We start from the raw sequence: 24,745 nt of genomic DNA on the forward strand, positions 1-24,745 counted from the left end.
AATTACACTGGTCACAATAAAATATATAGAGATGCAGTACTATTTTAATTTCTGCTTTTCTAAACAACTAAGTTTTCATTTAAATGCATTGCAGCAATACATGTTTCACCGTTTGTCCTTCATGTGTAGTGAGTTTAACTAACCATGAACTCATACTTGCACAATACATAATAACGGTGTGGCTAAACGTTTCAAAAGTTTCACACATAAAGTTATCATCTTTACAAATTAATAGTCTACTGGAAATGCTCCACTGATTCTGGGATATGAGTGTTTCATGGTTGGTTTCAAAAGCCCTGATTAGCCAGCTAACATGGTACAGTGTTTATTAATAAATTCAGCCAACTGCTTATTATTATTATTATTAGTAGTAGTAGTAGTAGTATTGTTGTTGTTGTTGATGATGATGATGATGATAATTTTACTATTCGAAACAGTGTAAAAATTATTTGATTGTTATCTAAGTTGTGCAAGTGAGCAGATTTTCAGTACTGCAGTGCATTGTGGGATATTGGGAATGTGTTGGATATTCTCCACTATAAATGCATATGATTTATAAAACTGCTCCCTAAGTAGTGCACTATATAATGGTCAGGCTGTGGATCTGGACTTCAGGTATATTGTTACAGGTCCTCAATTTGTCTCTGGTCCCTACAGCAGGTTTAGTGCTTCAGGTAAACTTTGAGCTCTCAGACTGAGGTCCTGTAATCAATTCCACTTCTCTCTTTTGAACAGAAGCACTATGACACACCATAATTCTTCACACGAGACAACAATCACAGATGAAGTTGTTTCAAAATCATTTTATTTAGAGCCACTTGATTACAAGCCTAAAGAATAAAACAGCAATCACCTGATCAGAGAAGCTTTTGGTTCTATTATTTGATTATTCAATTACATTGTTTAATGAACTGAGAACCTGCTCCTGTACACAAGTGAGATTTTATCATCAGCATGAATATCATGATTACATCTAAAAAACAACAATATACTATTTAGAAATTGACAATATTTACAGCATCCCTTCCACTATGTCCTCATCTCGCTCCATCCCAGTGTGTGTACAGGCGTCGAGTTTCCAGTATCCAGTCTGTGAAGTGTGTGACCAGTGCGTAAACTCCAGGACGTCCAGGTCGAGCACAGCCCACACCAAACGACGTCACACCCGCCAAAATCCAAGACCCATCCTCCTCCTCGCACATCAGCGGCCCTCCAGAGTCACCCTGTTACACAGAAAAATCCATTTTCTCTCCACACTTCCCCACACAGTCCCCACTTTGTCTCTAGTCCCCATTTTGTCTCTAGCCCTCATTCTGTAACTGGTCCCCACTTGTTTTCAGCCATAAAATGTTGTAAAACCTACACACACACACACACACACACACCTGACAAGTGTCAATTCCACCCTCAGGGTATCCTGCACACACCATCCGTTCAGTGATGTTGTATTCAGGAAGTCTCACTTGACACACAGTGTTATTAATGAGGGGCAACACGGCCTGCTGCAATACATCAGCTACAGTACCTACAACACACACACACACACACACACACACACACACACACACAGTAATGTATAACTTTATTACCTGCAACTGACTATATTTACAAGAAGTTCAGTCTCTGAAAAAGTTTCAAACTTGGGTTTTGGTTTGTGAATTGACAGTAAATATTTACATAAGATTCTACGTTAGTAAATAAATAATAAAGTTCTTCTCTAATTGGCTGATTGTTAGATCGGTTACTATTTGTTGGCCAAGAAATATATTTTGGCCCCAGAGTGACGGACCTCCTTCAGTTAATCTCCCCCAGCCTGCGATCACACACTTTCTTCCTGCTGCAAACTGCTGAGCAGAATTCGGCAGGCAGATCGGCTGGATGTAGTCTGAGGAAAATAATATTCATATGATAATTTAAAAAAAAAAAGATTTCGAAATGCACATCAGTTTATCAGCTATACAGATTTCTGGTAAAAAATAATAAAAATAAATAAATAATAATAATAAAAAAAGAGCTGCTCCTACTTTATTGTTTTATTATTTATCACAAACTAGTACAACTGACTTAGAATTCAGGTCTCGTTGGTGTTCTTGAATTTCAGCCATTTTGTGTCACAAGTTATGAGTTTGTTTAGTGAAAAGTGTCCCTGGTTTGAACAGGGATGAAGATTTACATTTAATCATCAAATCAAAAATCTGATCATACTGTAAGGTGACCACAATAGTGCTAGCAAACCTGCCTTGTGCTTTTATCTTTAATTGCTGAGATCTAAGGTTGTCTGTCTAATGCTAGCACAGTCCTACTTTAGATAGCTAGGTAGCTTAGGAAATCTTAGCTTAGTGAGTCATTTATGCTAAAGAAAAGCAGATGGTTATGTCATATGAGCGAAGTTTTAATTGGATGAACAAATGTCATTTGTAAGCTCTGCCCTTGTTGACCCAGCGTCTTGAACGCTAGAATGTCAGCCATGACAGTGGCTGTTGTTGTTTTTTGTTTGTTTTGTTTTTTTGCATTATTGCATTATTGTTTATTGTATACTTTTTTCCTATAAGAACACAGTTTTTGGACTGATGATAATGAAGGAGTGAAACAAAGGCCTGATGCTTTAACGTTTCCTAACGTTTCCGAATAGTAGGATCTGAACTCTCCAGAAAAGCATGATCATTTTTCAGTAATATGACTGTGAGAGGACGTTTACCACACTGAGGGGCATGATGATGGAGCGTATACAGGGTGTGATGAAATGATCCGCTAGTTACCTGTGAAGTTGACTTTGTTCTGTAAGTGTATGAGTGCGATATCTGAGTCTTTAGTTCTTCTGTTATAGTTTTGGTTCATGATAATCTGGTCGATTTGATGATTTTGTCTGTCTGAAGTGTTGGACTCGTACTGAGCATGAAGACCCAAAATCACGTTCCAGTTGGACAGGTGAACGCTCTTCCTGCAGGAGTTAATGATCAAAAATGATGAGCTAAGAAACAGAAAGTACTACTACTATCATTATCATCATCAGGGCTTCATCATGTGCTTGGTTGTATTACATAAAAATAATTTATATAAAATGTATCATTTATATATATATAATATTTTGTCTGACCCGTAAACGCAGTGCGCGGCCGTAACGAGCCACTGTGAGTCGATTAATGTGCCTCCACAGGCGTGTCGTCCTGTCCAGCGTAACGAGGCGATCCACGGCCATGCTCCCTTTACCGCGTCCTCTCCTCCCACAATCCTCCCTTCCACACCTTCTCTGATTTCATCCTTCATTTTCACTCTCAACTCTCTCACCACGGACCAGCCTGACTCCGTGTTCATTATCACCTTCCGGTTTCCACACGCTGGAACATTATATTATCATCAGTTTACATTTCATCTTTCAAAATTACAAATCTGGTTTTATTAATTATTTATTAATTTTAATTAAAGGACCCTGACTCACGTTGGTTATCACAGTGGAGCAATACGACCTTCTCACTGGGACATTTTTCACTTCAAATAAAAACAAAAGACAAATAAAAGAATTTCCATGTAATTAAATAAAAATACAATGAAATTATTAATAAAAAACAAAGGAAAGACTTTCATTTAAATGCCAAATTAAAAAGAAAAACAATGCCAACCTCAGTAGGAACACTGCACTTTTATTTTCACACAAACAACAACTGGACTGTTACTTTATCATAAAATAATAACACTGTTTTAATTCCACACAGGGATTGTTTTTACCTGGGTTTGACATCCACTGAGCCATCAGCAGCCTGAGTTACCATGACGAAGGGAGCTTCTTCACCCAAAACAGACACGAATGAAGCGGTTCCTGATCTACAGTAAAAAAAATAATTAAAAAAATAAAAATAAATAAAAATAGTTTTACCTAATGACAGATCTAAATGTAATAATAGTAATAATAATAATAATAATAATAATAATAATAATAATAATAATACACAAATGGTTTTAAAAGCCACAGCAAAATCAAAGTTTTTTGCAAAACAATTTTTGGCCTCAACAATCCCAAGAGAGCTGAGAGAAATCCTGTACAGACTGATAATTACATCTAAATTCCACACATATAAATATAAATTCACAGACCAGCAGATCTCCAACAGCAGCACTGCTCACTAATCATGCTTTATATTTATTTATATTGATATTAATATTTATGATGCGTTATATGATGTGGACATTTTGATCTGATTCCTCACCTGTAGCCTAAATATCTGCAGAAGTAGTTGGAGAAGTGAGAGCTCCAGTCGGAGGAACACGCCATGTAGAGACGGCTCTGAATCTCAATCTTCAGACGAGGAGCTCCGGGAAACTGTGCTGCTGATAAATGCACTGAAACACAGCCGCGAGGATCAGACCACAATGCATTAACCTCACCACAATGCATTATGGGTAATGTAAACTAAGCACAGTGCATCGTAGGTAGTGTAAACTCACCACAGTGCATCATGGGTAATGTAGCCTCAGCACAGTGCATTATGGGTAATGTAACTTCAGCACAGTGCATTATGGGTAATGTTAACTCTCCACAGTGCATTATGGGTAATGTAACTTCAGCACAGTGCATTATGGGTAATGTAACATCAACACAGTGCATTATGGGTTATGTAAACTCAGCACAGTGCATCGTGGGTAATGTAAGCTCACCAAAGTGCATTATGTGTAATGTAAACTCAGCACAGTGCATTGTGGATAATGTAAACTCATCACAGTGCATTATGGGTAGTGTAAACTCACCACAGTGCATTATGGGTAATGTAAACTCACCACAGTGCATTATGGGTGATGTAAACTCACCACAGTGCATTATGAGTAGTGTAAACTCACTACAATGCATCATGGGTAATGTAACCTCAGCACAGTGCATTATGGGTAATGTAAACTCACCACAGTGAATTATGGGTAATATAACCTCAGCACAGTGCATTATGGGTAATGTAACCTCTGCACAGTGCATTATAGATAATGTAACCTCACCACAGTGCATTATGGGTAATGTAACCTCACCACAGTGCATTATGTGTAATGTAACATCAACACAGTGCATTAGGGGTTATGTAAACTCAGCACAGTGCATCGTGGGTAATGTAACCTCACCATAGTGCATTATGTGTAATGTAAACTCAGCACAGTGCATCGTGGATAATGTAAACTCATCACAGTGCATCATGGGTAGTGTAAACTCACCACAGTGCATTATGGGTAATGTAACCTCATCACAGTGCATTATGGGTAATGTAAACTCACCACAGTGCATTATGGGTGATGTAAACTCACCACAATGCATCATGGGTCATTACAGACCCATTAACCTCAGCACAGTGCATTATGGGTAATGTAAACTCAGCACAGTGCATTATGGGTGATGTAAACTCACCACAGTGCATTATGGGTAGTGTAAACTCACTACAATGCATCATGGGTAATGTAACCTTAGCACAGTGCATTATGGGTAATGTAAACTCACCACAGTGAATTATGGGTAACGTAACCTCAGCACAGTGCATTATGTGTAATGTAAACTCAGCACAGTGCATCGTGGATAATGTAAACTCATCACAGTGCATCATGGGTAGTGTAAACTCACCACAGTGCATTATGGATAATGTAAACTCACCACAGTGCATTATGGGTGATGTAAACTCACCACAATGCATCATGGGTCATTACAGACCCATTAACCTCAGCACAGTGCATTATGGGTAATGTAAACTCACCACAGTGCATTATGGGTAATGTAAACTCACCACAGTGCATCATGGGTAATGTAAACTCACCACAGTGTATTATGGGTAATGTAAACTCACTACAGTGCATCATGGGTAGTGTAAACTCGTCACAGTGCATCATGGGTAACGTAACCTCAGCACAGTGCATTATGGGTAATGTAACCTCAGCACAGTGAATTATGGGTAATGTAACCTCAGCACAGTGCATTATGGGTAAAGTAACCTCTGTGCATTATAGATAATGTAACCTCACCACAGTGCATTATGGGTAATGTAACCTCACCACAGTGCATTATGGGTAATGTAACCTCAGCACAGTGAATTATGGGTAATGTAACCTCAGCACAGTGCATTATGGGTAATGTAACCTCTGTGCATTATAGATAATGTAACCTCACCACAGTGCATTATGGGTAATGTAACCTCACCACAGTGCATTAGGGGTAATGTAACCTCTGCACAGTGCATTATAGATAATGTAACCTCACCACAGTGCATTATGGGTAATGTAACCTCACCACAGTGCATTATGGGCAATGTAACATCAACACAGTGCATTAGGGGTTATGTAAACTCAGCACAGTGCATTGTGGGTAATGTAACCTCACCACAGTGCATCATGGATAATGTAAACTCACCACAGTGCATTATGGGTAGTGTAAACTCACCACAGTGCATTATGGGTAATGTAACCTCAGCACAGTGCATTATGGGTAATGTAAACTCACCACAGTGCATTATGGGTGATGTAAACTCACCACAGTGCATTATGGGTAGTGTAAACTCACTACATCATGGGTAATGTAACCTCAGCACAGTGCATTATGGGTAATGTAAACTCACCACAGTGCATTATGGGTAATGTAACTTCAGCACAGTGCATTATGTGTAATGTAAACTCAGCACAGTGCATCGTGGATAATGTAAACTCATCACAGTGCATCATGGGTAGTGTAAACTCACCACAATGCATTATGGGTAATGTAAACTCACCACAGTGCATTATGGGTGATGTAAACTCACCACAATGCATCATGGGTCATTACAGACCCATTAACCTCAGCACAGTGCATTATGGGTAATGTAAACTCACCACAGTGCATCATGGGTAGTGTAAACTCGTCACAGTGCATTATAGATAATGTAACCTCACCAGTGCATTATGGGTAATGTAACCTCACCACAGTGCATTATGGGTAATGTAACCTCAGCACAGTGCATTATGGCTAATGTAAACTCATCACAGTGTATAATGGGTAATGTAAACTCACCACAGTGCATTATGGGTAATGTAAACTCAGCACAGTGCATTATGGCTAATGTAAACTCACCACAGTACATTATGGGTAATGTAAACTCATCACAGTGCATCATGGGTAGTGTAAACTCACCACAGTACATCATGGGTAATGTAATCTCAGCACAGTGCATAATAGGTAATGTAAACTCACCACAGTGCATTATGGGTAATGTAAACTCACCACAGTGCATTATGGGTAATGTAAACTCACCACAGTGCATTATGGCTAATGTAAACTCACCACAGTACATTATGGGTAATGTAAACTCATCACAGTGCATCATGGGTAGTGTAAACTCACCACAGTACATCATGGGTAATGTAATCTCAGCACAGTGCATAATAGGTAATGTAAACTCACCACAGTGCATTATGGGTAATGTAAACTCACCACAGTGCATTATGGGTAATGTAAACTCACCACAGTGCATTATGGGTAATGTAAACTCAGCACAGTGCATCGTGGGTAATGTAAACTCACCACGGTGCATTATGGGTCGTGTAAACTCACCACAGTGCATTATGGGTAATGTAAACTCACCACAGTGCATTATGGGTAATGTAAACTCACCACAGTGCATTATGGGTAATGTAAACTCAACACAGTGCATCGTGGGTAATGTAAACTCACCACGGTGCATTATGGGTCGTGTAAACTCACCACAGTGCATTATGGGTAATGTAAACTCACCACAGTGCATTATGGGTAATGTAAACTCAGCACAGTGCATTATGGCTAATGTAAACTCACCACAGTACATTATGGGTAATGTAAACTCATCACAGTGCATCATGGGTAGTGTAAACTCACCACAGTACATCATGGGTAATGTAATCTCAGCACAGTGCATAATAGGTAATGTAAACTCACCACAGTGCATTATGGGTAATGTAAACTCACCACAGTGCATTATGGGTAATGTAAACTCACCACAGTGCATTATGGCTAATGTAAACTCACCACAGTACATTATGGGTAATGTAAACTCATCACAGTGCATCATGGGTAGTGTAAACTCACCACAGTACATCATGGGTAATGTAATCTCAGCACAGTGCATAATAGGTAATGTAAACTCACCACAGTGCATTATGGGTAATGTAAACTCACCACAGTGCATTATGGGTAATGTAAACTCACCACAGTGCATTATGGGTAATGTAAACTCACCACAGTGCATTATGGGTAATGTAAACTCAACACAGTGCATCGTGGGTAATGTAAACTCACCACGGTGCATTATGGGTCGTGTAAACTCACCACAGTGCATTATGGGTAATGTAAACTCACCACAGTTAGCCTCGTCTGAAATGTCGGGGCAGTTCCTGATGCCGTCACACACACTGGCAGTGGACACACACACTCCGGATCTACACTGGTACTCACCAGCCTGACACGCCTCTGCAGGAAACATTACAGAATTTACTTTTATTTTACTTAATTCACATAAGATCTCATTTATTAATGAACGAATTCAATTCAAATGAAATTCTCTATGTTGTTCAGAAACACCTTGAGCTGATTGTAGAATTAAACACTTACTGATTAAAGTAATTAAAGCCTGGCTCCATTTCACTCCATTCCATGTCTTACATTTCACTGAAAACTTCAACATTAAATTAAAAAAAATATTGCTCTAATTTACACTGGAACTTTGAGACTTTGAAACTTTTCAGACTTAAAAAGATATTGAATTTAAAATAAATTAATTGGACTGACTGGCCACAATATTCAGGCTGTGATAATAAAAACAAGTATTTTTCATCATTTTTTCACTAATTTATTATTTATTATGACATTTATTATTTGACCTGGTTGGCCAAGGTTAAAGCCCGTGCTGAAATTAGCGAGAAATCCGCGATCACTTCCAGAAGAATCTGAGAAAAACATCAGCGTCATCTCTGAGGTCGTGGAGAAGATGTCCGGAAAATCACGCTCGCCCGTTAACACACCTTCAACACCATGTAATTAACACAACAACAAAATAACACACTGTATTACTAATATGATTCTTTTTATGGGTGTTATTAATGTGCTAAATAATAATAATAATAATAATAATAATAATAATAATAACCACTGTGCAAAAACTTGTAGAAAAAGATGGTGAGGAGATATAAACATGTCGAAAATAACCAACTGCATATATATATATATATATATATATATATATATATATATATAGTATCTCACAAAAGTGAGTACACCCCTCACATGTTTGTAAATATTTGATTATATCTTTTCATGTGACAACACTGAAGAAATGACACTTTGCTACAATGTACGGTAGTGAATGTACAGCTTGTGTAACAGTGTAAATTTGCTGTCCCCTCAAAATAACTCAACACACGGCCATTAATTAATTAAAGCCATTAATTAATTAAAAGTGAGTACACCCCTAAGTGAAAATGTCTAAATTGGGCCCAATTAGCCATTTTCCCTCCCCGGTGTCATGTGACTTGTTAGTGTTACAAGGTCTCAGGTGTGACTGGGGAGCAGGTGTGTTAAATTTGGTGTCATTGCTCTCACACTCCCTCATACTGGTCACTGGAACATGGCACCTCATGGCAAAGAACTCTCTGAGGATCTGAAAAAAAGAATTGTTGCTCTACATAATGATGGACTAGGCTATAAGAAGATTGTCAAGACCCTGACACTGAGCTGCAGCATGGTGGCCAAGACCATACAGCGGTTTAACAGGACAGGTTCCACTCAGAACAGGCCTCGCCATGGTCGACCAAAGAAGTTGAGTGCATGTGCTCAGCGTTATCTCCAGAGGTTGTCTTTGGGAAATAGACGTATGAGTGCTGCAGGCATTGCTGCAGAGGTTGAAGTGGTGGGGCGTCAGCCTGTCAGTGCTCAGACCATAAGCCGCACACTGCATCAAATTGGTCTGCATGGCTGTCGTCCCAGAAGGAAGCCTCTTCTAAAGATGATGCACAAGAAAGCCCGCAAACAGTTTGCTGAAGACAAGCAGACTAAGGACATGGATTACTGGAACCATGTCCTGTGGTCTGATGAGACCAAGATAAACTTATTTGGTTCAGATGGTGTCAAGCGTGTGTGGCGGCAACCAGGTGAGGAGTACAAAGACAAGTGTGTCTTGCCTACAGTCAAGCATGGTGGTGGGAGTGTCATGGTCTGGGGCTGCATGAGTGCTGCCGGCACTGGGGAGCTACAGTTCATTGAGGGAACCATGAATGCCAACGTGTACTGTGACATACTGAAGCAGAGCCGCAGGGCAGTATTCCAGCATGATAATGACCACTGCCTTGCTAAAGAAGCTGAGGGTGAAGGTGATGGACTAAACCCTACTGAGCATCTGCGGGGCATCCTCAAACGGAAGGTGGAAGAGCACAAGGTCTCTAACATCCACCAGCTCCGTGATGTCGTCATGGAGGAGTGGAAGAGGACTCCAGTGGCAACCTGTGAAGCTCTGGTGAACTCCATGCCCAAGAGGGTTAAGGCAGTGCTGGAAAATAATGGTGGCCACACAAAATATTGACACTTTGGGCCCAATTTGGACATTTTCACTTAGGGATGTACTCACTTTTGTTGCCAGCGGTTTAGACATTAATGGCTGTGTGTTGAGTTATTTTGAGGGGACATCAAATTTACACTGTTACACAAGCTGTACACTCACTACATTACATTGTAGCAAAGTGTCATTTCCTCAGTGTCACATGAAAAGATATAATCAAATATTTACAAAAATGTGAGGGGTGTACTCACTTTTGTGAGATACTATATATATATATATATATATATATATATATATATATATATATATATATATATATATATATATATATAATTTTATATGTTAAATAATATAGATAATTGAAAGTGAGACATTGAGAAGCGATTATGATCACATCAGCTTCATTAAATGTACAGCATACATGCTAATAATCAACATCACAATAAACCACAATATTTATCCTGTTATAGTTACTGTGGGAAAAATCATAATCCACAGCAAAATGTAAAGCTATTATCATGATATGAATTGAGGACATGTCTCATTCTAAATGCCAGTGAAATTAATCTGGGACTATATTTATTTTTATATACTTTTTAATGTGACTTCCCATGATTTATATCCCATGTAGCCGCAGTGTGATTAATGTTAAATGAATTCAGATTGTAAACAGGATGCTGAAAGGACAGAGGAGTGAATGTTGGATGTTTTGAGATGTGAAACTCTCTCTCACTCAGTAAAGTAGAATGCGGCGCAACTCCATCACGAATCTCCAACACGTCATACGCTGCCTCTAAAGAGAAGTCCTGAAAATGCAGTCGGATATTTTGCCCTCGTTCGGCGTGTAAAATCCACACACCTGAGCAAACACACACACGCACACACACACACACACACACACACACACACACACACACAGACACAGACACACTCAATCAGTGAGACAAGTTAGTTCCTGTTGTCACTTATGTTATAGCAGCTATAAACACTCATTCCCTCACAATCCCTCTCTTTATTCTCTCTCTGTATTCCCTCTCTTTATTCTCTCTCTTTATTGTCTCTTTTTATTCCCTCTCTTTATTCCCACTCTTTATTCTCTCTTTTTATTCCCACTCTTTATTCCCTCTCTTTATTTTCTCTCTTTATTTTCTTTTAAGATTAAAAATCTCAGTTTGTGGTGTTAGTGAGAGACAGTAAAGACGTGTAAACTCCTCTGTCCTTAGATGTGGGAAAACTTAAAGTTACAGCTTCACGTCTGACTGTTACACAGCACTGTCACTGGAGACACCTTCCATACGCGTTACATAAACATCTCCTTACTTTAAGAAAACTTCACCATCTACAGTTTTCCCTGTGAATGATCCATTACTATAGAAATGATAATGTATTAGAGCAAGATGATTAATATAAACCTGCGCTACTGTCAGAGCCGCTGTTATAGAAAACTAATCAACACCTTCTGACCAATCACGATCCAGAACTCAGCAGCTCTGTGGGATAAATATATACAGTGAGTAGAATGAGAGGATTTTTGATTTTTGAGGACATCGTGTGGTGTTTCGCTGTTTATTACAGATGAATTACTCACATGATAAACTGTGTCCATAGCCGTGAGGATAATTTGGCAAGCTGAAGGTCGAGTTTGATGCATAAAGGTCAAACGGACCTCCACAATCAGCTGTAGTGGAGAAACATAACCGTTAATCAAGCAAAACAATATTAGAATTAAAAAGAGGAAGACAGAAGTTAGTACTGGTGCTTAAATAGGGTAAAAACATTAACAGTGAAAAGATCTGCAGTTTGTAAAGTTATTCACTAACATGCTTACAGAACTTTATTTAAAAACAGTGATGAAAATGTATATTTAACTATATTTTTAACGAATAAAGTAATTACAAAAACACTGAGACGTGCTGCGTGTGATGTTGGATTAGGAGGAGAAACACCTAATGAGTAATAAATATCAGGATCATGGTGTTTATAACGTTGGAGAGGTTTGGAGATGATTTGGAGATGATCTAATTTATTTGTAAAAAAAAAAAAAAAGAAAAAGAAAAGAAAACAACCTTAAAGTATTATTGTACGAGCATGGACACAGAACATAAACATTATATCAACATAAAAGGGTTAAAGAGAGAACTCAGGAGAACTGATGAAGAACCTCACATGACCTCCTGCACGTTACCATGTGAAACTGTACTATAATGTATAACGCAGAGTGGAATCTAAATGAAGGCAGAGTGTCGTACCTGGTCCTGGATGAGGCGTGGTCGGGAGTGGGACGTGAGTCGGGTCAGGTGGCGACAGTCCACACGGCCCAGAGGTCATGCTGAGGTCATCTAGTGCAATATCGTTCCTCGTGCCTTGCTTTCGCGCTTCAAATACGATCTGAAATGAGAAGACAGATGATGGATGGAAATAAATTTGCGGATGAAATTGAACATTTTTCTACACTAAATTTGATCAATTCTACATAAAAGCGTTATAAAGAATGTTATAAAGTTATAAAAGTGTACATTTCTCTCTGATTCATCGATGAGAAACTTCACCGTTTTATCTCAATCTAATTTCTCTGACAATGAGCTCCAAACGTAAACAAACAAACAAATAAATAATTAAACAAATAAATAAAAACTCATCCCTTCCCAGAAAAGCACTGTATTTTTGCTTTGTAAAATGATAACAGTGATATAAGATTCAATTAAATATGAACATTTAAAGTGAAAGTCATAAGTTAAAAAAAATGAAAAATAAATTTTTTAATCATTAATTTAAACAGTTCACGGACACTGTCAGTACAGAATATATTTACAAACAAACAAGAAAATGTAGGTACATTATTCAAAATGTGTACCGTAATAGTCAGCCTATTTATTATATTATATTAATTACTGAATTTCTTTCAACCTACAGAACAAAATTCCAGTTGACTTTATTTATAGATTTTCTGTAATAACTTTTACATCAAACTTAAACTTCAGACATAAATCAAGTCAAAGCACAAACTCAGCTGAAAATGTTGCTGAATCTGGAAATAAAGCATCTTATTACATCACTATGGATACCAGTATCTTTCATTTCCTGTATGTTATACTGACTGTTTGATTGGTCGTGTCCTTTATGGTTACTTGTCCGTAGTTCCAGTTGTTTCCGTAGTTTCCCTCTTTCTGGAACAGAATCATGACATTTGAGTTTCTCTCTGCGTTTACTGTCAGACGCCGAACGTTCTCACCGAACATGTGATACCTCAAAGATCAAAACACGAACGCTGTTGGTTAATATTTGATCATATTTAATATTTAGCCTATAAGCTCAGTGATTGTATTCTTTAGAAAGACAGAGAAAAAGGAACAGGCAGACAAAAGGAACTAACCAGAACCTCAGACACATCGATTCTGTTGCAGGAGCCAATGGGAAGCTGCGGAGACGGAAAATCTTCTCCCAACTTCCGGGACTCGTCGGAGTTATGATGTAGTACCCTAGAAAACGTGGGTGATTCGGGACATGTCCAAAATGAAGTCATGATGAATAGAATTCACATGACGGAAAGCTGAAACAAATTGTTTTGGATTGATTACAGATGTGGACATTTACCGGACTGGTTAGCGAACGTGTGGTCGAAGCTCGGTCCAGACAGAGCAGGCAAAGAAGATCCGTTCTTCCTCATCCAGTCTCCATCACCATCAGCGTCCTGTCTCCAGAAACAGAATCCCTCCTCAAACGAGCAGTTTATCTTCGCCTCATCTGAACACAGAAATAAGATTATTATTATTATTATTATCTCATCATCATCAATTATTTTATTTTATTCCACAGCTACAGAAAAAAACTCTAATTTCATTGGAGGTTGAAACTGAGATGCCATGTAACCATGATAACGAATGGTGAATGAGTGGTGTTTTTTGTGCCAGGCCTGTGATTACACTTCATTAGCACAATGCATCAAGACGAAAGAAGTGTGGAAATATTTTAACGAAAAGAGCATGAAATGACCAAGACATAACCATAGCGACAAGCGAATAAACCTGTTGATAAATAAAAGACTTGAAGGTTAGTCACGAAGTCTGCAGCGAAGTCGCCTTGATCCTAATCTAATGACCTCGAGCTGATAATGGTGAATAGTTGGAGGTATAAAGTGCAGAAGTGTAAAGATTAGAGATGTGAGACGTACTGCTGAGGTGTGTGAGGTTCTCTGCTCGGTACGTAGCGTTAAAACCTCGCTGGTTGTATATTAAATCAGAGGAGAACTTCACTGTGGCCTCATGGGACAAAATCCAGACAACTCCAGGAGACGAACCTGACAGCGAGTCTGAGGAGGACACGAGACACTGCGTCATGTCTTACTCACATTAATTCATCTTACTTCATAACTACTGCTATATACAGAATAATGAACTCGTTTAGTGATCATTTATTTAACATTGGTATTGGAATACAGGAAATTGTGCCTGGAAGCACTTCTGTGAGGACATTTACGCTACTTTTAAATAAGAAATAAGCAAAACATTTCGTATTTACATATTTGTTTAAGCACAATGACCTGTGCTTAAAATTCACTTTTATAAATACATAAATAAATAAGTCAATAAATAAATAAATAAAACACCATTAAAACTAACAATAAATGTTATAAATAAATGGTAAATAAATGGGAGTTTATTAAAAGTTTATTCTATTCAACATTCCATGACTCCTTCTGTTCTTAAATTCAATCATATTTATACTCACAAAGAGTATGCAAATGAGCTGAGAATATTCATATTAGCTGAAATATAGTTTATAAACTCACACTCCAGTGTTTTCGCAGCTCCGATTCCCTCGTACACATTCAGAACATCGAATTCTTGCTCCGTATCAAAAGTCTCGAAATCGATTTTTATGCTCAGTCCTTCATTAACACTGACAAAGAGGTGAAAAATAAATCAGTAATTTTTAATATTACAACCAATTAAATGACTGTTTGAAATAATAAAAGAAGTATAAATCAGGTAAGATAAAGTTAATTAAGGAGCACAAACCCTTTAATCAGAGTAAAGCTGTATGATTATTGTATGATGATATTCGGGACGATGACGGAAGAAATAATTTAAAAAATCATTAAAACTGTTATAAAAAAGGACGAGTAGAAAAGCAGAAAGGAGTGGAGACTGAGTGAAGGAGGATAAAACCCCAGAGGACCGAGTGTAGAGAGGAAAACACAGATATTAAAATGTAGGAGAGAGATACCGTATGATCCAGAGACATTCTGTACTGCTGTCATAATCCAGGGGGAAATTATCACTGTGGAAAAATCCATTCGGCCCCAGCAACAGGAACTGTCCATCACACACCGTCGCTACGGAAACACAAGTTACACTCGGAAATAAATCAATTCATTACAATTAACTCAATAAAGTTATACATCAATACATACATTTTAATCAGTCATTTAAAATAATATATTTTGATCCAATTAAAATGAAGTTTAAAATGCATTTTATATAATGTGATGAAATTTAGGGTTCACATTAAAAAAAGAAAAGTTTCATTAATTTTTTTTAAAAACCCAAATAAAACCAGGGAAAATGGGATTTTTATTTTCTTTTCAGATTGCTTAATTAATGTGTTTACAGTCTATGGTCAATAGTTAATTAATAGTAAACTATGTAATATCTGTTTATATACACAATTAATAAATCTTAATTTAAAGTCTTACTGATTTATGTCTAACACACTTATACATATATGAAGCGTGTTAGACATAAATATAGAGATATACACCTGAGAGATAAAAGTGAACAGACAGAGAGACAGACAGGCCGCTGACAGACACAGAGAGACAGACTGATCACAGACAGACACAGAGAGACATAGAGAGAAACAGACAGACAGACAAAGAGACAGACAGGTTATTACCACAGGTGCTGTGAGACTCGTCAGAGGCGTTGGGACAGTTTGGTTCTCCATCACAGAAGAGGTTTATAGGAACACAAGTTACATTGTCTCTGCAAAATTTCTGTTCATCAGGACATTTAACTGCATAAACACACACACACACACACACACACACACACACACACACGCACACACCATGTACTGTAATATGAAAAAAATCAACCGTCACTCAAATCTGCTGCACATGACTTTTTTCTTTATCAGAAAATCAGTGAATAAAAATGAATCATAGTTATTAAATTAGTAATTAACTAAACATGCTCGTCATTATTTACTGTTTTATTGTTGTTTTTATCAGTTCTGATTTTCTGCACTTTAAACCCATATCTAATCTAAAGTCCGGAGACAAAAACATTCAGTTATTATTGGACAGAAGTGCATCGTTTATAAATATAAATCTGACGAAAAAATCTGATATGCATAACATATAATATCATGTATAGCAGAGATTTATGCAGTCTAAATTCACAGACAGACAGACAGAGCGACAGAGAGACAGACAGTCAGACAGATAGACAGACAGACAGAGAGAGAGACAGTCAGACAGACAGACAGAGAGACGGACAGACAGATAGTCAGAGAGAGAGGCAGAGAGACACTCACCTGTTTCAGGTGTAGCTGTAGGGGGAATCTGTGTGGTGGAAATGTCTGATAGAACATAAGAGAGAAGATGATGGTGTTAGAAATAAAATGTGTGTGAGCGGTGATGGCGTACCTGTGACGTGAGTGTGAGCGGTGATGACGTACCTGTGACGTGAGTGTGAACGGTGATGACGTACCTGTGACGTGAGTGTGTGAGTGGTGATGACGTACCTGTGACGTGAGTGTGAGCGGTGATGACGTACCTGTGACGTGAATGCTGCTGCTGTTTATGATGAGTGTTGAGTCTGGAATATTCTGTAAACCGGAAATTAACTGCTGCTGCACCACTGTTACTTCCACAACATCCCTGAACAGCACAGTGAAGTGCACTATCACACTTCCTGAACTGTTGTACACACACACACACACACACACACACACACACAATAATTAATATATGTAAAAACTGATATTTTTTTAAATAGGTCATCAGAAATGGTACAAACACTATCCCCGCCTTTAATCCCGACCCTACTCTAACTCTAACTGTGATTAGTGCACAGCTTTATGATTCAAGCTGATGTTGGTTGATGATAAACCTTTTCTCCTGAGTGATGAAGACTTTCAGTAATAAACTCTGACCTGAAGCTGGTCACTCTGCAGCTCCTGAACTGCGAGTTTAATGAGCCGAGTTCATATGCTTCGGTGATCTAAAACAAAATAAAACACAGACAAAGATCATTGTCTACACATCACCGTGCGCCACCTGCTGAAAATGATGACATTATACATCATGTCACACTCTTATCTTGTACAGCTTGAAGTAATGTCATAATTCACTATAACATCCGTAATAAAGACAAAGTGATTCACCAGAAGCTGCGTATCATAGGCCAGAGATTTAAAGGTCCCACTGCTACTGTTCCTGAGCTCCTCAGTGAAACTCGCTCCCTCTGAGATGGTCAGAGTTCCACTGAACGACGAGTTGCTGCTTCCTGTTTGTCCTTCGTTACCTACAACAGCACAACTGTCCTTAATTACTGAACATTTCTGTAAAGATTTAATTACACAAAGATGTCCTCATTAACAAATCCCAAATCATGATCTATTCAATGCGTAGACCAGAATCAGTCCACGGTGGGAGTGTCCTAGGCCCAGGTTTGGGGATTAAAGGAATACATGTGATGGCGTTACGTAATCAGGATATAAAACACTGGTAGCTGTAATCTGTTACAGTTACGTCATAAAACAAAGTAATCAGATTACAGGTACACTCTTAATTAAAGTTCTGGTTCTCTCGCCAGTCGTGACTCACGTGAACAACCTCTTGGTGCAGGTGTTAATAAATTTCAGGCAAAGTTAATTTGGTAGAAATGAACACAAATTGTTCTTTGAAATGTTTTTGTTAGGGGACCATACGTCCTCTTTTCCCGGGACATGTCCTCGGACCTTAAGGATGCGTCTAAATTTGAGAAAATGTTTGAGAAAATTCAGCTTTAGTTTCGTTATGATGTGTTTATGGTCTAATACTGCATCAAATAAATAAAAGCTGAGCTCTCTTTGGAAAACCAGAATATGGTCTAGCTTTTGTGATGTAATGTTACCCGCATCAGGGACAGTGATCTTTTATTTATTTAGCTCTAAAATAAGCTCTAAATAAAAGAATTTTAGATCATACTGCTTTTCTCTTGACTTTATTTACATTTAGGGCCTTGAGGTAATCCAAAACGAATCAGATTACATTACTTTCATATGGTGATAGTTGGATTACGTTACTGATGACATTTTTAAAAATGTTATCTGTAACTTTAACGGAATAAATTTTTTAAATGACGCTCCCGACCCTGCCCAGACCACACCCCCTTTTGATTCTACTGTACGTTACATGTGGAACTGTAATATTTAATATTTACAGTTCGTTTAGTGAACCTGTTCATCAAAGTGCACTACATCAGTCTAAGCCTCTATGTCAAGTCTATGCAGCGTACACAATTAATAGCAGAAAGTTCACCTGTTTGGAGCGCTAAAAAGGACACGACGATGAGCCCGACACACACCGCAAACAAGACGATGGTCACGGTGCTCAGCAGAACCTCCAGAGAGGAACATGGTGCCGTCCTCCTCGTCTTCCTGCACATTGCTATTCACTTGTCTACTCGCCAACTCTAACCCTTATATTACTTATAATAATACTTAATAACCCTAATAATATTTATAATACTAATACTTACTGAGTGTTCCCTCTTAACCCTGAACACAGATCTGATGCACGTTACCTTCTTCCTCCTTAAATAGAACGAGCATCAGTGAAGATCTGAGTTTGTAATAACTTTATGACGCCTCTGTTTATGTGCCGCAATGATGGCTGTAAACGTTTATTACTCCTCATCCAATGCAAATGAGCAGCTTTCAACGCTAATGACGCAGAGAAGAAGTCAGGAACCATATCAGGGTATCAAGTGTATCATTGAGAATACAATTAAACTCACAGTTGATCACAGCTTTTTCAATATAATGGGTTAAAATAACCTGAAAGATGCGTCCTAGATAACACATGCACTATATAGTGCACTAGTTTGTGTTACTTATAATGCATATGGCCTTTGTATGAAATATAGTGTGTGATTTGGGACACATCCACAATGGATTATTGATGTGTGTATATAGTGAATAAGGCATGTGGTTTGACACACATCAATAGTCTAATGAGGGCATGTCCCAAACCACACACGCACACACATACACACACACACACACACACACACACACACAATGAGGGTTTTTAAAAGGCTGATATTTTACTTTGCACTCTAAGTCTTTATAATATTACCCACGTGTTCTCAATATGTTTTTCTGTCTTCATATGAGCAGACATTTCTCAAATCACGAGAGCTCCTAGGTCATAGCTTTCTGAGTAAATACATTTCTCAACACATTTATTTATTAATATGTAATCATTTCCCGGAATGACCTTGCACACAGCGGTTTATTAAACACACTCGGTATATTATCACTAAAGCCAAGAACGCAGTAACTCCAGTCTCCTCCATCACCGCTATTTTAATTCCTATCTAAAGGGTATTTATCAATCAGGAGGATCGTCTGGAGCCCGGATCAATGTTCTGTGTCCTTCCTAAAGTGGTTTTCCTCTGGCAATAAAACCGTCACTTAAAGATGTTTGATTATCGTTTTATCACAAAGGTCATTAAATGCAGTGGATGCAAAGTCCTCTTTTATGTGAATCCAACTCCTTCGGAAAAGCAGAAACGTCTTGATCGGGCTGCACGTGTGGAATTTTATGATACAGGCCACGTCCACTCTTGAGTCTGATTTCACAGAAATGTAATAACTGGCTGAAAACAAACTGGATTTAAGAGTGCATTTAATTTCAGAAGTGTAAAGTTACGCACAGGTGACCTTCTGATGTACAAGCAAGAAATCAAATAAATTAAGACAAACAACAAATCAATCAAACTGTAAATAAGGAAATGTGCAAATATATATATGAGATATTTCTACTTTTTTTTTCTTTCTTTTTTACAACATTTACACTTCAGGAACAAAGTGCGTCACATTAGGAAGGTCAGCTGACTTCTAAGGCCACTAATTTTCAAGAAATATGTAGGATGTGTGTAAATTCTCTTTACTGAACGAGAGCCGGACTGTTCCTCCAATCATCATCATCATCATCATCATCATCATCATTATTATTATTATTATTATTATTATACTCATAAACTTAAATGTTTTGTAATGATCCTGATAGTCTAAACATGAACACACCTCCTGCTAATAAACACACACACACACACACACACACACATTAACCATGTTTAACAGTGTAATCAGCCTAACACATGAACAGACGCAGCTGTGTGTAAAACTTTTGAATTAACTTCTGTATTTTTTCTTGGGTTTGTTTCTCCTCTCATGGCCTCTTCTGCCTTTACGATGATTTTCCATCTCTGTGTTTTGCTCTGCGCCCATCTCTTCCGAGTTGGTACAGTCCGAAGCCTGGGTCAGCTCATCTGAACAGGAAGTCCAGGAAACAAATCCACCTTTTGGCCACGCCCATGGAATTACAGGAGGGAAGTAGGGACCCTGCATAGGGCACATAGATGGAACTCCCCGTAGGGCATACGTCTAAAGGAACAGAAGGAATCTTTAGCTTTAGTTTCTTAGACTTCATTTAGTTTATGATTTAGACCAGCGGTTTGCATGATGCTAAGCTGGTGGCCATTTGTTTCCATTACTTCCTAGCTACATTAGCAATAGCCTTGTAAATCCAGTGCAAAAACTTAAACATACTGTATACCTGACTGATCATCTACATTTGGTGTGAAGTAAAGAGACACTGTTACTGAGGATGTTTAATTTTTGCCAGAAGTCTCGCTTTAATTCTTTTATTCTGCACAATCATCGTATATATGTTTAATGTGACATCACTTCCTGTGATTGCCTTATATGGAGAATACTAGATGTTTTTTGCACTGTATTTCTTTCTGGTTTACAAAGAATTAGATTCAATTAGAAAAACATTTAAAGCTCAGAAACCATCAGGAAGATATTTATGAGCTGAAAAAGAGAGAGAGAGAGAGTGTGTGTGTGTGTGTGTGTGTGTGTGTGTGTGTATGTGTTTTACCGCATCTCTCCAGCTGTGATCATCCTGAGCTGTGAGTGTGTGTACTGAAAAATAAACAAGAGAAATGATATGTGGTTATAAAACGCTGCAGGTAAACACAATGTATGCTTTTAAAAATATAATATAGTGATCATATGAGATCTTCATAAAACTCAATAAAATATTAAGCAATTAGCATGTTCATATCACGAAAATATATTTTCGGGCTAATACGTTTGTAGCCATGCTTCGTTTGTGAATAATTCAATCGTGTTACTCACTGAGTGAATCACTGAGTGAAGGTGAGTGAATCAATACTTTCACTTGGGTGAGTCATTTTGTTTTTAATTCCTTTGCTGATAATGGGCGTGGCAAAGCGCAATTTCACTGACCGTATGTGAGTGAGTGAGAATCGCGTGAGTCATTTGCTCAACTGCATGTGTGCTGATCCACTTTCCTTGACTCACTGAATCTTTCAAGCTTAAGTTCCTCTCCTGTTCAAAGAATCAGTGTTCACGTGAACGAATCATTTGGTCATCAGTGAAAGGATTCACTCAAAAATATGCAATTAAACAAATCAGTGAACGAATCATTTAACTCAAGTGACTCGAATGATTCAGGACTCCTGTGCTGCAGGTGTTAAAACTTTAATAGGGACTTTAATTGTAATGTGACAGCGTCTTAGTGTGTTTACAAAAGAAAGTACAGTGTTTGTTACTTACAGCAGTAAAATTCTCATATCTGAAATTGTTATAAACAAACAAAAGCTCCTTATGAAGTTAGCTAAAGACTTGCTCAGGAAACACCATACCACTGATGCGCTAATGAGGCCTGATTGCATTTATGTACTGTACAGAAATAAATGGTACAGCCAAATGTGCGGATAATTTCCTACAAGTTTTAGTGCGTTAAAGTGAGCAACTTACCGTAATGATGCCTCAGTGTGATTGGACAGCCGTAGAGCCAGATCCCGTCCAATAGCGCAATGGCATAGGGAACTGCCTCGACATGTTTATAGTAAACAAAGCCGTAAGATTTCTGATTTCCGTCTCGATCTTTGGGAATAACGACTTTCCGCACCGGTCCTGCCTGAGAACACGGCAACAAAAATCAGTTAATACGTTATTTCATTCTTCACCAGCAGGAAATTTACCGATTGAATGTTTTATTATGGTTTACAATATTATTAGTGAATTACAGTGTGTTTTCCTGTAGCTGTGTAGGTCATTAATGCTGTTTATACTGAAGACCAAGTTTGGCTCCTGGAGCTGAAAATCCAGGATAATATACAAATATACAGAATAATAATTGAGTTTTTCTGCGAGTTCTCCTCTGAGTTTATTGTTTCATAATCATTTAATCATTTAATGCCAGTAAACTCAATTCATTTTGTTTTTGAAGGTTTGAAACCTCACAGATTTTTCCAGGTGCTCTGTACTGTTTTATTATCAACTGCTCACATGTGAAGGCTTAATTACTAAAGCTGAGACTCTGTGAATAAGTGTGTGTGTGTGTGTGTGTTTGTGTGTGTTTGTGTGTGTCTGTGTGTGTGTGTGTGTGTGTGTGTGTGTGTGTGTGTTACAGTACAATTCTGAGTGACGTCACAATGTATTATTTATTAAAGAACGACATGTCATACTTTTTATCTGTTTATAGTTACATTTAATGTTAATTTATGTTAGTTCCTTTTGTCACTTATGATAGAGCAGCTGTAAACACTCCTTCCCTCACCAAGCTCCCTCACCATTCTCTCTCTTTATTCACTCTCTATTCTCTCTCTATGCTCTCTTTATTCTCTCTATCCATTTTCTCTCTTTCTTCTCTCTCTATTTTCTCTCTTCAAGTTAATAAGACAAAAAGCTCAGCTTGTCAATTTACTGAGAAACAGTAAAGAAGTGTAAACTCCTCTGTGCTGAAGATGTGGGAAAACTTAAAGTTCCAACTTTAAATGTGACTGTTACACAGTGCTGACACTGGAGACTCCTGCCATCAACGTTACATAAACATCTCCCTATTTTATGAAAACGTCACTACATCAATGATTATTTTAATTCATTTATTATTATCATTGGAGCGCATTAATATAAACCTGAACTTTGCAGCTGCGCTACTGTCCGAGCTGCTGTTACAGAGAATTAATCAACACCTTCTGACCAATCACAATCCAGAACTCAACAGCATTGTGGTGTGAGATGTTTTAACACACATCACCCTTATAAACACACTCTGTAACATACAGTAATATAACAAAAAAAAATTATATATAAATTATTATATTAAAAATTTTATTAACTGTAATTAAAGCTCAAATTAATTATTCATTAATCAGTTAATTATTACTGTGTGTGTGTGTGTGTGTGTGCGTGTGTGTGTGTGTGTGTGTGTGTCACCTGCAGGAAGAGCTCATATAAAATCTCCTCCCTCACACAGTTGCTCAGATTGAACACGAACACAGTGTGCTGCTCTTCTCCCTCACTTTCCTGCATCTTTCACTTTACTCACATCAGCACCGACCGGAAGTGAAAGAAGAATTAAACGCCTCCTTCCGCTTTCCGCTCTGTCGTGATAAAATGGCTGATTTTCCGACACTGCACTTCCGCTTTGCTCCAGCAGAGGGCGCATGTTTAATATACATATGTTTAATAGAGGAGCGCGAGCAGCACATTAAAACACCAACCAAAACACATGTATTAGGCTATTGTTGATTAATTTATTAACAATATTTGTTATATTGTTTATTTACTGATAATAACAAATACTATAATTTTATTATTGATTTATTAATCATCTTTAATGTTATATTTATTTATAATTCGTGCATACATTTAATAAATAAATCAAACATGTTAAATAATATGTATCTGCTTGATGTACTTATTAATATAGACTGATTCATATTTATTATATATTTGATTTATTTGGCTTTTTGTTTTGTTTGTTAATTCTTCTACTCTGCACGTGACTTGAATGAGGAGCAGGTTTTTTTTTTTTTTTTTTTTTTTATTTGTTTGAATTCTTTGAATGAATTAAACCCAAACATGTAAATGAAAAAGTAATTAAGGCTGAAACGTGGGTAAATGTTTATATAAAT

General features: G+C 37.7%; 2 protein-coding genes across 2 annotated transcripts; both read right to left on the bottom strand.

Moving 5' to 3' along the window:
• Positions 1-246: 246 nt before the first annotated feature.
• tmprss15 (transmembrane serine protease 15) lies at positions 247-19,314 on the bottom strand. The gene is made up of 25 exons (XM_053649382.1): positions 19,045-19,314; positions 17,907-18,046; positions 17,676-17,743; positions 16,974-17,439; positions 16,413-16,578; positions 15,744-15,852; positions 15,307-15,416; positions 14,689-14,826; positions 14,112-14,261; positions 13,891-13,996; positions 13,616-13,763; positions 12,767-12,905; positions 12,106-12,195; positions 11,124-11,376; positions 8,848-8,996; positions 8,267-8,437; positions 4,444-4,530; positions 4,206-4,338; positions 3,727-3,822; positions 3,440-3,489; positions 3,098-3,338; positions 2,760-2,941; positions 1,790-1,885; positions 1,386-1,525; positions 247-1,223 (listed from the first exon to the last, which is right to left on the bottom strand). Exons 1-25 carry the CDS (start codon positions 19,169-19,171, stop codon positions 1,038-1,040), a joined length of 3,741 nt encoding a protein of 1,246 aa, XP_053505357.1. The 5' UTR covers positions 19,172-19,314; the 3' UTR covers positions 247-1,037.
• Positions 19,315-20,073: 759 nt separating this feature from the next.
• On the bottom strand, positions 20,074-24,356 carry rbm11 (RNA binding motif protein 11). Its single transcript, XM_053649665.1, has 4 exons — positions 24,045-24,356; positions 22,581-22,743; positions 21,676-21,719; positions 20,074-21,176 (listed from the first exon to the last, which is right to left on the bottom strand). Exons 1-4 carry the CDS (start codon positions 24,138-24,140, stop codon positions 20,925-20,927), a joined length of 555 nt encoding a protein of 184 aa, XP_053505640.1. The 5' UTR covers positions 24,141-24,356; the 3' UTR covers positions 20,074-20,924.
• Between the last annotated feature and the right edge of the window lie 389 nt (positions 24,357-24,745).

Source organism: Ictalurus furcatus, chromosome 18 (assembly GCF_023375685.1).
Source record: "Ictalurus furcatus strain D&B chromosome 18, Billie_1.0, whole genome shotgun sequence".
In the NCBI taxonomy this organism is placed as follows: Eukaryota; Metazoa; Chordata; class Actinopteri; order Siluriformes; family Ictaluridae; genus Ictalurus; species Ictalurus furcatus.

What these genes read in the sequence shown, in the direction of transcription:
- tmprss15 (XM_053649382.1), bottom strand. Translation starts at nt 19,171, where the DNA reads ATGTGCAGGAAGACGAGGAGGACGGCACCATGTTCCTCTCTGGAGGTT. An exon ending in AGCTGCGAAAACACTGGAGT is followed by an intron (nt 14,827 to 15,306) that starts GTGAGTTTATAA and finishes TGTCCTCCTCAG; the next exon opens with ACTCGCTGTCAGGTTCGTCT. An exon ending in GAACCTCACACACCTCAGCA is followed by an intron (nt 14,262 to 14,688) that starts GTACGTCTCACA and finishes TTCTGTGTTCAG; the next exon opens with ATGAGGCGAAGATAAACTGC.
- rbm11 (XM_053649665.1), bottom strand. Translation starts at nt 24,140, where the DNA reads ATGCAGGAAAGTGAGGGAGAAGAGCAGCACACTGTGTTCGTGTTCAAT. An exon ending in TATATGAGCTCTTCCTGCAG is followed by an intron (nt 22,744 to 24,044) that starts GTGACACACACA and finishes CCGTGTTCTCAG; the next exon opens with GCAGGACCGGTGCGGAAAGT. An exon ending in ATCACAGCTGGAGAGATGCG is followed by an intron (nt 21,177 to 21,675) that starts GTAAAACACATA and finishes CTGTTCCTTTAG; the next exon opens with ACGTATGCCCTACGGGGAGT.